Below are 15,882 nucleotides of genomic sequence, written 5' to 3' on the forward strand. Positions count from 1 at the left end.
TATATATCAATTATAAATATTACATATAAAATGCCAAGTGCCAGTTCGACTGACTGACTCATTTCAATCTAAAAGTGTCAGTTTACGTGAGACACACACACACACACAGACACACAGACAAACGCACACACACACACACACACACACACACACACACACACGCTCACATAAACATGCATACACGTGGGGATACATGAACAGGAACATTCATCACAAACAAGAACAAACATGCTGACAAATGTGCAGGTGCAGTCAGACAGGCAAACCTCTCTACACACATCTGCATAGACACGCACGCACGCACGCACACACGCACACACACACACACACACAAACACCAAACACACACACACACACACACACAAATCCAGCTGTATGTGTTGTACACATGTACAAACTATTTGCATGTACAGACACAAACACGCACATTATAATTTTATTTCTGAGGTATCCTGTTATTAAGTATTAAGGTTTGGATGGTATTGGAAGTATGGAGGTTTGTAGACCTAAAGCACATTGCCCTCATGTATAATCATGTCATTTAAATTACTCAAATACTAAATCAGTACTAAAAATAGATAAATAATTGAATAAATAAATAAAAATAATGACAAAGAACATAAATCCCAATCGGTATGAGGAGCATTCTATGTTTTGTCAGTAACTTCTGTGCTCCTGAAATGTGTCACTCTCATGACAGCAGCAGCAGATGATACAATACATAGTACCCAGTACAGCACAGTACAATAAACAAAAACAAAAGAAAAGAATTGCTGGGTTTGTGGGGTATGATTGACGTGTGTGATGACAGCGGTATAGAGGTGTTACTTACGGTTGGTGGATGAGACTAAACTTGCTCATGTCACTGTCAGACAGGTTCTGTGAAAACATCAGAGAAAGTCTAGTGTAAACACACGGTGACAAGCTGGGGATAAATTAGAGATCACAGAGTTCACATTCCTTATAGCAGAGATGATACTGCAAGTGTGTCACCTTCACTAAATACATGCATCCGAGCAGTGGTGGTAGCAGCTGTAGAAATGCATTACCTCCTAGCTAGCAGGAGGTGGCAGCATCTCACTAAAGGCCATTTCAAATGCACGGTTAAGTTTTTTTTTTTTTTTGTAACCCTCATTTTATTTCTGGGGAGCTAATATGGGAGATGCAGGGTCAGAGATGGGTGCATACATTAAATTCATACATATATTATAATAATACCTAGCAGTACTTCAGTTTTGTAGGTCAGATATTGCAGCACCTCCATGGAGACGTTGGTGGTTGGGTGCCTTGCTCAAGAGCTCATTGATGATACAAAAACAGGAGAATGAGCCAAATCTGTCTTTATTCATTTATTCAAGACAACAATGAAGCTAAGTGTTATATAGAAGAAAAAACAGGAAACACAATCTCTATAAAGCACAGATAAAGACATGTATTATATTTTCTTTGACCTTATTTCCCTTTTTTGAATAAAAACTGCTGACTTTCAGGTGAAGAGTTTTCTCCTCTAACCAAGAAACACATCACCATATTACACAATTTCACAAAAATCATCAAACATTTAAAAAAGTTTAACTGACTACCCACTGCATTGTAATTTCTTTTTTTTGTTGCATTTTAATGTCTGTGTTACAGTAAGGCAATTCAGATTCATAAATGAAAGGAAAATGATTACCATAAAATATGCAACAAATCCCACTAAATTATGTATTTCCCTCTTCATTCATAATTCATTGCTCCAGGTCGTTACTTGCTCTGTCGCTATTCTGTTTTATATTTGTCGTAACGAGATGAAGATCCATGACAACAGATGTTTGTAAAAGTCTTTATTGTTCTTTTAAGTTTGTAATGTGTCAAATGAACAAATGGATAAAAGCTTGTTAGGAGAGGTTAATGTGTGAGGTACGGGTCTAATATGGCTAGTTAATTGAGATATGAATAATGTATGGATGGCTCTTTATGTGCGGTGTCTCCTGTGAAACATGTGTAATGTACTTTTGAGATGCCTACAGTTGATTGTGTGGTAGTTTTTCAAAGCTGTTTATAATTTATTAGAGGTATTCCATAGGGTGTGAAGGGGTGGTGGAGGCTTGATAATCCATTACCTTAGTGTGTGAATATGCATGCAAGAAAAGCATGCATTTGCTGTAGCCCACAGCACAGTGAAAACCCCCTTTAAAAACTTGTTGTTTAATCATTTGTAAATCAGAGTGAGATCACTTAATATGAAAGGCTTTACCTCCTTCAAAGAACTGAACCTTGGCCTCACAGACACACTTGATCATCCCACTGGCTTACAGGGGAAAAAAATCCTATCTGTATAAAATCAGACTTAGCCTTTTGACACCGAATGAAATATCAAATAGTCCGCCCCAGTGGATACTCAGGCACTGCTCCCACATTGAATTATTTATAGGATTGTCTGTGCTTGTTCGAATGAGACACAACGGTTTTACAAGCTGCAGCCTCTCCTTTGTACTATCACCCTCACTCATAGAGTGAAACAACGCTCTTAATCACGTCTTAATTTTTACACGTTTTTAGAACTTCCAATTAATATGTGGACACAGTTTTCTTTAGCTTCTTGCAGTCAATGATGTGATCTGTGTAAATAGTGATATAGATAGAGCTGTAGATTATTTGAATGTGTGCTTTATTGGTCTTTATATCTTTTCCTGCTTCCTTTAATAGTGCAGGTGGGCTGATTTTAACATCACCTGCACTTGTCAGTGATTTTAATCCCATCCGGAATGAATATGTGGGTAATATTCCACCCCCACCCCAGAATTAATTGCAGCTGTAATAACATACTAGTTTTATGTGGACCTTGCTGGTCCTCCTGTAATTTCACTCCCATCTGGAGCAACATCTTTGTCTTTTAAATCTGAAGTAGAGTTTTTTCCACCAAAAGAGCTGCTTTCCCTTCCACTTTTTTTTTTTTTTTAATCAGCTCAGCATGAAATTTGACTTTTGTGTGAAAATGTTTTTACTAATCTCATAGTCAGAAATGTGTTAAAACCAACCTGTCGGCCTGTTTAATAGCCAGCATGGTAACAGAGGGAAATTAAAGCTATCAGGAATACAAAGCATCTTCAACTCATTAAATGGGCTAAACAATAGGATACTCTTATCTCTCTAGCTCTCTGTTTTCACTTTTATTTGCAGCACTTTCATGTGTACAACAAAATGCAACATTTAATACTTTCTAGGCAAGTCTGAAATGAAAAACTGACTCTAAGGCTACTGGAAATACTTTTGCAGATTCCATTTTTCAAAACTAAACAAAACAAACTAATTGGACAAATGATAAATTTAACCTGCTGCTTGGGTCCAGGAAATTCATCCTCTGGGCACCATGAAATGTTTAACAAATTTCATGGCAATCAACCAAAGGTTGTTGAGATATTTCAATTGGTACTAAAGTTGTTGGCTTACATCAACATTGCCAACCATAGAGATACGTTTGTAGCATGGGTAAAAAGACATTCAGGCTTGGACGTAACTTCAGCCACTGTTGCGTTTACAAGACAAGAGGTTATAAAACGTCCTCTTAGCAGCGCTATTCCCTCAGGGCAGCCTGGGCACTACAGTGACCTGGTAACGGAAAGTGATGAGATGGGGCTAGCTGGTTAGCATGCTAACTTCAGTAGAAGAAAGGAAGTGATAGAAATAGAAGCACAGTAAGATGGTTGCTAGAGACAGCTCTTGGTGGAAGGAATAAAGTTTGATGCTGAACTCACAACATTTCTTCTAGACTGGTAACTAAACAGCTGCTAATGCTAACGTTAGCTATAAAGCAATACCAAAACCATCAAAAAGCTCCTTTAAATTATGGTTTCCAAAACAACCTAATATAGCCTACTCCATATGCTAACATTAGAATGGATTTGCAATTGGACAGATCTATTTCCTTGAGTTTCAAAGACGTCTTTGCTGTCATCTCTGCATATAAGATGACCCGAGGCCCATATTCTCTGTGTTCAGCTGCCAAAGCTTAAGGTACATTACCAAGTGTGATATCTCACTTTCAGCCAAAAACAGGCACATGAATGACCGCTTTTTGTTTCTGTTCACATGTGACTTGCTGTGGGAATGGCAAACAGTGAGCAGAGGGTTAGACATGAGGAACATTTGTTAAGGCTTTCCTTGATAATGAGTTTCATTTCACGATACAGAGAGCAGCTTCGCAGCTACATGCCCACAAAATTACCATTGGTTCTTTCACAGCAGTTGTGCAAGGTCTCATGACTGTCATTTTCACATGTTCACATATCCACACCAAATGTCCCAAAATTACAGGTGTTACAAGATAATTCTGGCTTAAGAATAATGTTCCTTTAAGAATAATGTTTTTCTCTTTTTCCTCTCCAAGGGAACTATGTCAAAATTCAAATTAGATTTAGTGAGGGTGAAGTTGGGACTGTATTAACAACTAATCTCTCTTGAAAATTGTATTTGTTCCCTCTCTTTTCAACTATACCCTATATACATTCATAAAAAACGTCCCCATAAAGCACATATCATTTGTATTTCAAGCATTCCTCTGTATACGTCTGATGCCAACAACAAAGTAATCATGTGATTTCTATTTCAATAGATGTGTGCATAGGCTGTCTTTTCTGAGTGGCCTTTGTTTGTAGTGTTGATGTCATACACAGACGTTGAAAGTGACTTCCTAAACCAGCCGCAGCATCACAGAGATGGAGGCTGACAGTTCTTTTGATCTACTACATGTCTCTTTTAATCTGTCTACCTGTGTGATCGAACATGGCATCAAAAAGATGGAGATTACCTTTATCTCTGCTTTGCTGGCTGACTGTCATTCCTATCCACACTGTAGTACACTGTAGTACATTGCCACCCACCACTCAGACAGAATTAGATTGTGTTTTTTTTCTCCCCCAATTTTGAACTGATGAGGACACATTGTAGGTGTGATGTGAAGAGGATGCATTTGAGGCAGAACCTGATGCTGCCTTATGACAGCAGTTTAGATCTGTGTTGCCTACTTACTTGTATCTATTTACGTAAGGTTTTTATGACCTTTGCTCCATCTACTGTATAAACATCATATGAATATGCAAAGTAAGCCAAAGGCAAAGCTCAGCAGCAGCACACTCTCTGGATGACATTCAGACCCTCTCTGCCCTTAGACACATGCTGAGTGGAGCTCCTGATGAGTCAAACACAACTCAGTATAAACAATTCCTCCTCCTTTTCTGCTGCGTTTGTAGCAAGCATAAGTTTGAATAATGTGATCATGTATATATATCAAATTCAAAGGGATGCATTAATGGTATAAAGATTCTTTCGGGACATATTTTTAGACATAGAAATATTCTCATGTTGGTGTCTGATATGATTATTCCACAGAAAACTTAATTACAAACTGTCTCCTACATCACTGAAAAGCCCTCTGTCAGACATGGGCACTAGAGGTTTCAACATCACACTTGCATAAGTTGCTTGCATGGTTTCCAAAGCAGCTGCGATGTCACGAAATCCTGTTTGTACGTGAGTCTTAACAAACTTTACCCCTTCAGAGATTGTAAAAATGGCCTTGTAGTGACAGACTCTGCACACACATCATTCTGCAGTGAAGCGCAAACATCCAAGCTAATTGTAAGCAAAACACATTTTAGAGTGGAGGGTGGCTTTAGGTTTTTGAAGAAAAAAAACTTATATAAATATACACCTAAGTATATCTGTTTTATTTCACACTGCTTTGCAACACAGCATTGATTCGATCTATACTGAAGCATCAAAGCGTTTACAGTTTCTCTTGTAAAACCCTCCTGAAAAAGAAAGTGACATTTCACTGCTAGAGGCAACTGTGAAAAAACGTCTGCTCTTTTTCTGTTCTGCCAAAAAACAGAAGAGGAACTGGATAATTACAATAAGCAGCAACACTCATGCTTGAAGAAGTAAAGAGCACCACCTACTGAAACGCACTTCATCAACAGAAAAGCCGAGATAAAACTTGCCTCGAACTGACAAATGTCTTTAGAGTAATGGATTTTAGAGCTAAAAATGTTAAAACATAAAAAACTGTGAGAATGCAGATTGATGATTAAATATTAAAACTTTTCTAAGATGTATGTGTATTAAAGACAAAGTACAAGGACACACAAGGACAAAGAGAGAAATCACAAATAATACTCAGTGTTTTCTCTTTAGAGTATAATTTTGGCAGGTAATCCATCAAGTCAACTATATATTGTTATGTTTTAGTGGTTTATGTGCTACTTTTATTATAGTGTTGTTTTTAAATTGTTTGTGTGTGTATGTATTTCATTGTTGAGTTTTATGTATTTTAAATGCCTATTGATGGACAGACATTGCAAACTACCTTAGGCTATAAATACTGTGGTATGTGGCATTGGATCATGCAACTGTACTGTATTTGCCCCTGTACAGATAAACATTGTATAAATAAATAGTTTATAGGAGCAACTCCTAACAAGATAAGCCCTCCTAACGGGTCAGGAGTCAGTCATGCTAGCAGCTCTGTGACTAGCTTCTTCTTCTTAACCTGTGGGACTGGCTCAAGGCCCCGAGCCTGGCTACTGGGGCTATGAAGGTTGTCATACCTGGTCCCTGATCCTGACTCTGGTTCTCAACTCTTGGCACTATTTTTTTCATTTTCTCACCTGTTAGTGGTCTGTATTTCCTAATTAATGAAGCAGGCCCCCCCAGTCCCTAACAGACAGGGCTGGCAGCCTGGAGCCAGTGCCAGGTTTTAGAAACCAGAGCTTGGTTCAGGGACCAGGTTAGACGCCTGAAGTGACCAAAAAAATGGAGAGGGACTTAATTGTGGGTATACATGGAGAGGGATTAAAGAAAGCCCAGACCAGGGACGAAGAGTTGGGGTTTAGACTTGGAGGGCCTAACACATGGTTCTTGTATTGGGCTCTGCTTGTCAACCCTTAGCATTGGCTACAGGCTCCCAGCCCTGGCTGATTGGGCATTAAAGGGCCTGACACCTGAACTCACCTCTGTTTCTCAACTACTGGAACTGGGTCTAGGCCCTGTCTGTTTTAGAGTGGGCAGGTCTCACACCTGGTCACCATACCAGCTTCTTCTTCTTAACCCCTGGGACTGGCTCAAGGTCCCAGTCCTGGCTGCTTGAGTTTTAAGGGTTTCATACCTGTTCCCCGATCCAGACTATGGTTCTCAACTCTTGGCTTTAGTTTTTTCATTGTCTCACTTGATGGTGGTGTGGAAACAGTTTCTCATGTTGTTTAATTAATGAAGCAGGCCCTCCCAGTCACTCACAGACAGGGCTGGCTGCCTGGGGCTAGTGCCAGTGGTTGAGAACCAGAGGCCAGTTCAGGGAGCAAGTGTGAGACTCTCCAATGCCCAAGCAACAAGGGCTGGGGGTCTGGAGACAGTACCAAGGGTTGACAAACAGAGCTCAATACAAGGACCAGGTGTGAGTCCCACCCAGTAACACCCTCTTCCTTCCTCCCAGGTCTGGGGAGTAATTAGTCCCCCTCCATGTGTACCCACACTTAAGCACCCCTCCTTGGATCCCTAACTAAAGTATCAACAGGAACATTTTGAACAGGTTTTGAATTAATGAGGAAAAATGTGAGACTGTTTCCACACCACCGTGATGTGAGAAATCAAAAACACAAAAACTGCCAGTGGTTGAAAAGCAGAACCTGGTGTAGGGACCAGGTGTGAGGTCCTCCAATGCCTAAGCTTGCAGGGCTGGGGCCTTGAGTCTGTGCCAGGGGTTAAGAAGAAGAGCCAGATACAATTTCGGGATTCAGAGACCCTTTGTCCGTTTACAGTTTTTTTTCAATTACTAACAACTAAAACAGTTTTTTATAAAAGTAGCAGTTTAAGGAGTTCAGTATTATTATAATAACTGTTTATTTAATTACATTTAAATTCAATGGGGAAAACGTGTGTGTGTTCACATTTAAGAAATGTACATTTAATCTGTTACTGTAAATGGCTTTATATAGGTCTTGTGTGTGCAGTGAGTTGTGCTGTCTGATGGTTGTAGCGAAACTATTGTGTTTCTGAAGAGCTGTGGTGCCTCCATAACATTCAGTAACTTATATCTGAAACAACTGCAGCTTCAAATCTTGTGTGACATTATGATACTATCTTTGCTAATGTTAATAGTACCAGTAGAGTGCAATACAGTGAACCAGGCTGGGACGCACTTGTTGTCCAATGCTTTTAACTCTACAAGTCACAAAGCACTGAACAACAGCCTGGTTCATCACTTCTTTGTGCCTCCTGGAAGCACTTCTGTTGTTTAGCATGTAGTGTGTAGCATGTAGCATGTTTCTGTATTTGGTTGTGTTGGGAGTATTTGCAGCACGTGAGTTGCAGTGCATTGAGCTCTCAAAGCCACTGTAGCAGTCATAGTACAGCTACCAGTCATATTTATAGCATTCTAGCTGCAATGACTTCTTTTTTTTTACTTCTCACTTGACGGTGGTGTGGAGACAGTTTCTCATGTTTCCTCATTAATGCATCACCTATTCATAATGTACCAGTAGATACTTTAGGTACCACTAATATTGCACATTTTCACTGCAATCCATCCAATCGTTGTTCAGATATTTTAGTCTTGGCCAAATGGTGGACTGTCTGACTGACATTGCCATCCATAAAGCCACACTATTAGTAGTGTGGCTACAACCAGGAAATAATGAGTCCGTAGTATTGAATGAATAGGTTATAGGTATGGACCCACCATAGTCATCAGAATTTATCCTCTATGGACTTAGAATATGTGCAGCAAAATGCAAGGCTATCCATCAAATAATTGATGATATATTTCATTCTGAATCTCAAATGTCAAACTCATGGTGGTGGAAGAAGAAAAGCCGGGGGATCACAAGAATTAGTATAATCCATCCTCTGGGGACCATGAATGTTTCTACAAAATTCCCTGGCAATTCAATAACTGCTGAGATATTTGAATCTGGACTAAAGAAGTGGACAGTGAAATCCATACAGCCATACTCTACAGGTCTGTAGCTGGTTAAACTGAAGGTGTGTGTGTGTGGTCGGCTGAGCGGCCATTATGAAATATTCTTGAGCATGTGCTTATAAGGGCTTAATAAAGCTCTGGTGTACCGACTGGATCTGTAGCTATGGCATCTATGAGTCAATACACATATTGTATGTATGTGCATTTTTCAGTTCTGCACTGGGATCCTGCACATCAAAGCCTCTGCTCTGAAACATTCATAATTTTGACTTGTAAAAATCCACAGTGAGCATATTTGGGAGAAGAATAGCCTGTGAGAGATAGGGGGAACTAGTTCAGTGATGCAATGTCCCACCTGAAATGAAATCACTTCATGGTCAGTGATGAATGAATAGAGGTGTTGATTGAAGCTTTCATTTGTCAGAGTGACAAGAGGTGTTTATAAGTGGCCACTAAAAAGATGCAAATGAATGAATGCTTCTAGAGAGAGGCCAATGCACAGGAGTGCATTACTCTGGTATCATTACGCCCCTCAAAATACTAAAAATTAAGAAGTTATAAAGCCGTGCTTAAGCTATTTCACTGCATAAAATCCTCTTCTCCCTCATGACTGAAGCAGATTTAATGATACTTAACTGAAATAAGTATGGGATCACAGCTTTAATAGGCCCCTGATTCACTTCACAGCTCTCACTCTCTCTCCCAAACTGAGACACACACAGCTTTCACCTGCACTCATTGTGTCAGCCCTCAGAGATCGTGCATACAATGTGGAATAATGTGACAAAGCAGTGAGAATGATATCAAAGCAGAAGTTGCAACTGACTTACTTCCATATTAGAGGGATCGCTCAGTACAAACTGATGTGAAGTAATCCAAGCAAGGGGGTTTGCATTAGTCCTGTTTCATATCCTGTAAACTCTCCTCTGTTTGTCAACTTTGTAGATTTATATATTACTGCTTAGGATTCATTCAATCTAAAATGTATTCATCAATTTATTCAAGAAATAGAAATTTAAAGGTTTAGGGTTCATGTATCTACTCCTCCAAACATAACTGACTTAAAATAAACTAAAATAACAGTGAAAATCATACCAAATTTTTGGCATTGAAAATTCAGTTTTTGTTTATTAATTTATTCATTTATTTTTAGCGAAACAGGCACAAACAACTCCAGGAAATGTAATTATTCTGGTGTTTTTAATACCTTAATTATAATAATAATAATGATTGCTTGGGAGGATTTGTCCATTTTGATGTAATTAGAATAACAAATTGAACACAACCACAGCCCCGATCTGATCCCGACTGGATTAGCAGATTATGTAATGGCAAAGAGGGATGGAAAGAGTGTTTTCTGGAAAATTTATGTGAAAGAAGAAAAAAATGCAAGAGATTGACTCACCAGAAGTCTTTGTCCATTAATTCTCAGTCTTTTTACAGTGCTGGCGCATTCTTGCATTTTGTTCTGAGGGCAGGAAACACATTGATTCAGTTTCCTGAATTGACATTTACATTTAAACACAGATTTACTGAATTTAATTCCAAAACACTTCCTGTCATGATCACTTTATTTGAACACTCGCTGGAGTTGTATACAGTGTGTATAGTGTGCATGATGAGAAGCTGTCAAACATCATCCACTACTGAAGAAGTGAACTTTTAAATCAGGAGAAAATAGGTCAACACTCCTCCATAATATCCACTGGCTTTCTGATAGTGCCTCATTTCATCTTGTACTCACCTTGCACATAAAGAGGGCCACTTGCGACTGGTCCCACCCCTCGCACTCTTCTCTGGACGGCAGGTTCATTTCTGTCTCAACGGGGAACCTCAGAGCAGGAGTGAGCTTTTGGAAGTACAGTAATAGACTGACCAGTCACGCGTCACGGCACTGACACACCAGCCAGCTTCAGCAGGGCGAAGTACGCACAGGGAGGTCACCTCATTAAAGCCAAAAGATATTCTCTGTCTACGCTGGAATGTGGAAATTCATGGTACTTAAAAAAACCAAAGAAAATCTAAACTTGTAGCTGACACTGCAGTAGAGGTACCCACAAAAGGGAAGCAACAACTTCCTCATAGTCATTATAAATAGAGTACACTTAAGAAACAAAAGTGTCATAATAGAGTGTCCCATCTTAGGCACGCTTCATTTACCGTAAGGCACGGTGTTAATTTTACTATACATCTTTGCACTCTATATAGAGTGTGTGTTATTTGGAAATTTTCATCAAGAGAGGAAATGGGGTATTTTCTTTGTTGACTAGCATCTCAGGTACAAGAAATATGACTGTGATCGGGCATGTCAAGAGCCAACACCTCAGTGAGAAATCGAAACATATGATAAAATACTTTTAACTTACATTTTCTGTTTTATCAGACTGAGTCATGCGGTGTTGGAGATGACAAAGGTCCGCTGCTGAATTTGCTGATTGGCCCTTTTCTTACTTAATGTTAGCCATATGGATATACTGTACCAAGCAGGGTTAGTGTCTGAGGCAATTTAATATTTAATCAAAGGAACAGATTAACATTTTGGGAAATTTCTTGCCAAGATTTAATGAGAGTTGATACCTAAAAGTTGCCCACTTATGCACCCAACAGATACATGACAACAGATGAGCACAATGAGCAACAACCTCATCAGGAATGAGCTTTATCAGAGGTGCTCATATGAAGATTTTCTTACCTTTGAAAATAAAAAGTTGTGGTTTTGATCAGCTGACTGCAGTGACCTCATATTAGTGAGTGTTCAGAAGGTAAGCGAATCATCTTGGATCCATACTACATACTAAAGCACGGACATAAGATTGGCATCAATCTTCTCATCTAAATCTTGGCAAGAAAGCAAATAAGCTTATTTACCATTCAACTGTTCCGTTAAGTCAGGAACTGAGTATGACAGTGATGAATGGTCGGATGTTGTTTAATTTGTTTTGTCAAACTACAGAATCATCTTTTCTACACAGACGACTACAGTTGCTTTTTTTTTTATGCCTCTGCGCCGGCGACAGCCAGGGCCAGAGGCTTTATGTTTTCCGATTGTGCGTCCCACGGTTGTGAACGTGACATCTCAGTAACACCTTGTGGGAACTTCTTTAAATTTGGCACAAACATTCACTTGAACTCAGCGATGACATGATTAGAATTTGGTGGTCAAAGGTCACTGTGTCCTCACAAAACATATTTTTGGCCATAACTTCATATTCTAATTATGACACAATTAAATCCATAAGGATAGAATGAAGTGATGACACTTTATATCCAAAATTTCAAAGGTTAACTTCACTGTGACATCATGATGTTTTGCAACAACACTTTTTACCATTATTCGACACTGTAACACAGGAAGGTGAGACTGTGACTCTATTTCCTGAAGCTTGGCTGGTTCGCGGAGGCTTACAACTTTACAACCATTTCATTACTTCTTATCTACATGTTCCAGTTATTTTCAGCAATGGTGTGCATGTGTTTGGTCCTCTGTTTATCCGACACCAAACTGAAAACTCCATAGCTATCGAATACAACCTTAAAACACAGCCACACACTTAATATGTGAACTAGGAATGAGGATGTATACAAATAAAACAGAAGGAAACCATTTCTTATCACTTTTATTTGTTAAGCGGCGTATTTCATCAGTAGCTATACAGTCTTTTACTTTGTTAGGAAGCATCCTCGACCTGAAATATTATAATATGATACAAAGCAGTAACTCCTCAGCAAGAAAACTGGATAATAAGACTCACCTTCAGGCTGTGTGTTTTCTCTTTTTTGATGCTCTGTTGGTTATTGATTCCAAAATATTTAATTCACAAACCTACTGGACCTGGCACTTTTTGACATGCTGTGGGAACAAACAGAAAAAAACAGCTGTCAAAACAATGCTGTTTGCTCCAAGCACCAAGGTTTTGAATTTATATGTTTTCAACATAAAAATCAATCTATCTATCTATCTATCTATCTATGGACGAGGACGACACTTTTTCCCTTTTCATCCAGTTCTTCCCTTGTGTTATTCACACACTTAGCTTTAAAGCTTTACTCTAGTCAACACTTTTACATAAACAACACGATGTAACTAATGTGGAAAGGGTTTTGAAACTGATAAACACTCAAATCTTTAGCTCCCCTCAGCTTTATAGAGTATTTGGTAATTGTTTTAGGATTTTCCTCTAACGAACGTGTTTCCAGCAGGAGCAGACAGCTGCGGTCACGGGTGGCATGAGTAAAAATGAATTAAATGCAGGCAGGAAGCGAGTGAAATAAACATGAGAACGAAATTAACAGAAACAGAAATGAAAATAAATGCACATCTCATCGTAATTACCTACAAGACAGCCTACCAACAACCAACCTATGACAGCGCAATTTGCAAAACAGCAGACAACCTCAGAAAAGCATCATGCAAGCCCTGCTTCAATAGAATCTGCATCAGTTTTGAAGTGAGTGACTGTGTAGCCAATGGGTTTAATTAATCTTGCAATATGCATGGTTTTGCTCTCAGCTTTTCCTGCTGCCTTTTCCCAGTGGCCAAAATGTATTATAAGGTTACTAATCCGTCTAATTCCACACTATGTGACATCACATTGTGTATATATTTTGTATATTCTGTTGTTTCATAAAGAATATGATATTTACACTGAGTGAAATGTTCACACCCAGAAATAAATGTTTTTTATGGGTGCACCATTCTATCAAATGGAAAAACTCTATAGATGAGAGATATTTAGACCCTTTAACCAATTAATAATAACAATAAAACAAAAATAAAATGACTCCAAGTAAAATTCAGGTGTTTGAAGTACTATCAGCAAAATACATTTAAACCTGCAAAACGATTTTGGCCACTTGAGGCAGCAGAAACAAGTTGTGGACACAACATTGACATACATTAGTGTTCGTTTTTAAAGCTATTTTTAAATTTTGTGTTTGTCTTAGTCCTCAGATCAAAGGTCTATTTGAATATTAATCAACCTCATCCTTTTTAGTTACAGTCATTTGACCTAAACATTTTAATCTTTTTTAGGCATCAGAAAATTAATTGACAGAAACATTGTGAACATTTAAGTTAGTGGAAAGGTACAGCAGTCCTGCAATAAATACTCCCCTTATAATGTTCAGTTTTGTCTGGACTGTGTTATACTTATACATTTAGTGTTTATAATAGGTTGTACACTACTATTTAAATAAATTTGTGAATAAAATACTTGAAACCTCTTTGCACACAACACAAGCTGGTACTAGTCAACTGGCTACTGCCCAGCTAACTTAGCTGGCTAGGCTAATAGAGGGGTGTAACTCTTAAGTAGCCATAACTTTAAGTACAGGGATGCAACTATACTGTAAATTGTCCAAATCACACATACCCTACAAAAAGGAAAAAATTGACTTTTTAAGACTAATTCTCTATGATTTAATGAATAATTGCTACCACTCTGGTATCTTTGCTCTCAGGCTAACTTATGAAGGAAGGATAACGACAAAGGAGTTACTCCTAGCTGCTGGACTTTATTCAGCCAAATTGGGTCTCACAAAAAACATTGACGGAATCTCGCGGGATTTGACTACAACACTACACTAAGGTGTCCTGTGATTCACGGACAGTGCCAGCTTTTCAAATGAGGATGTTACACACTCCACATAAAATATTATAAGATGTATCAATTTAATGTGATAAACTATCACATTATTCTCTAGTACTTATCTGAGTCCGGGTTGCAAAGGCAACAGTCTCATCAGGGCTGCTCAGATGTCACTCTCCCCCAACACTTCCTCCGGCTCTATGCCAGTAGATGCTAGCCACCATGCAGACTGGTAAGATGGATCCGTCTCACCCGCAGGTTGGTTCTCCTGTCAGTTTCGGAGCATTCATGTAAAACTTTCAGCGGGCCTACAAAGCAGCTAGCTAGTAGATGGCATGGCTAGCATCATTAGCATAGGTGAGTTTTGCTTAAACAGCTTTCACACTGGACTGGGAGGTGCAGTGGCCTGACATAACATGAAGTGGGTATTGTAAGTATTTCAAGCTAAAGGATCCGTTTGATTCTTCCCAGTGATTTGACACGTGAGCAGCACAAGAACTACTGTCCCCAGCTGTAGCCCAAGATGGAGTTGCAGTTCCTCTGCGGGACAAGAGACCTCCCTGCTGGTGAGCAAGTCAGCAGCCACTAAACTTTCTAATTGAGGTATGTACCTATAACACCTCATAAAGACATTATTATGGGTTAAAAGTAGTGGCAAGCTAACAAGCATCTGAAAGAAGCTCAAAATGCTCAAAAGCTCAAAGATAGGAATCACAGCTTCCAGTCAGATCTTTCACAACAAAACCAGAAACAGGATGCAGATTGTGATTAAGATTGTGGACTGCTAATCTAAAACAAGCCTCACTGACACCATCAAGTTCTTTTCCTATCGCTGTGTATTTTACGTTAGTAGCTAGTTTGGGGAAGTTCTTTAAAGGTTATTTAAAGAACTTAGAAACAAAAAAATGTACCTGTTTGCTGGGTCGTCAGATATTGTTTAATAACTTCAGTTTCGTATTGTCAGTGTCTCATCTTCATCATGGAAAAAATTGTTGTCAAATATTTCACAATTTTCAGTCACGAAATTAACATTGTAACAGTTGTTTATTTACACATCCAGGAGCAACATTATCTTTAATTTGGAGTTGTGCTGGCATGGTGAAAGTAGTTCAATGTTCACTATCTTTTAGCTCTGTTTTTAGTCTCTACCAACTCCTGGGGAAAATATCTGGCTCTTTATCTGCTATATGCTCCACTATGTTCACTAAGTGGTTTCTAATTGTATCTGTCTGGTGTTTGGTGCAAAGCAGGTAGTGGACAGTGGGTTTGTGTGGTTGAGAAACGACGCTATGAAAACCAAAACAGTAAAGTTAAGAGTCGGGTTGCTTAACACTGAGC

The 15,882-nt window shown here is 38.9% G+C and overlaps 1 protein-coding gene across 1 annotated transcript in view; it reads right to left on the bottom strand.

The window, feature by feature from the left end:
* Positions 1–10,912, bottom strand: part of blnk (B cell linker) — a 22,657-nt gene extending 11,745 nt beyond the window's left edge. Inside the window, exons 1-3 of the mRNA XM_023425930.2 lie at positions 10,701–10,912; positions 10,362–10,424; positions 833–879 (exon numbers count right to left, since the gene is read on the bottom strand). Of these exons, the coding sequence (XP_023281698.1) occupies positions 833–879; positions 10,362–10,424; positions 10,701–10,769 (179 nt within the window). The 5' untranslated portion in view covers positions 10,770–10,912. The remainder of the gene's footprint in view (positions 1–832; positions 880–10,361; positions 10,425–10,700) is intronic.
* Between the last annotated feature and the right edge of the window lie 4,970 nt (positions 10,913–15,882).

The sequence above is a fragment of the Seriola lalandi genome, unplaced genomic scaffold, assembly GCF_002814215.2.
Source record: "Seriola lalandi dorsalis isolate HSWRI2012SDOR001 ecotype SW California unplaced genomic scaffold, Sedor1 jcf7180002054795, whole genome shotgun sequence".
In the NCBI taxonomy this organism is placed as follows: Eukaryota; Metazoa; Chordata; class Actinopteri; order Carangiformes; family Carangidae; genus Seriola; species Seriola lalandi.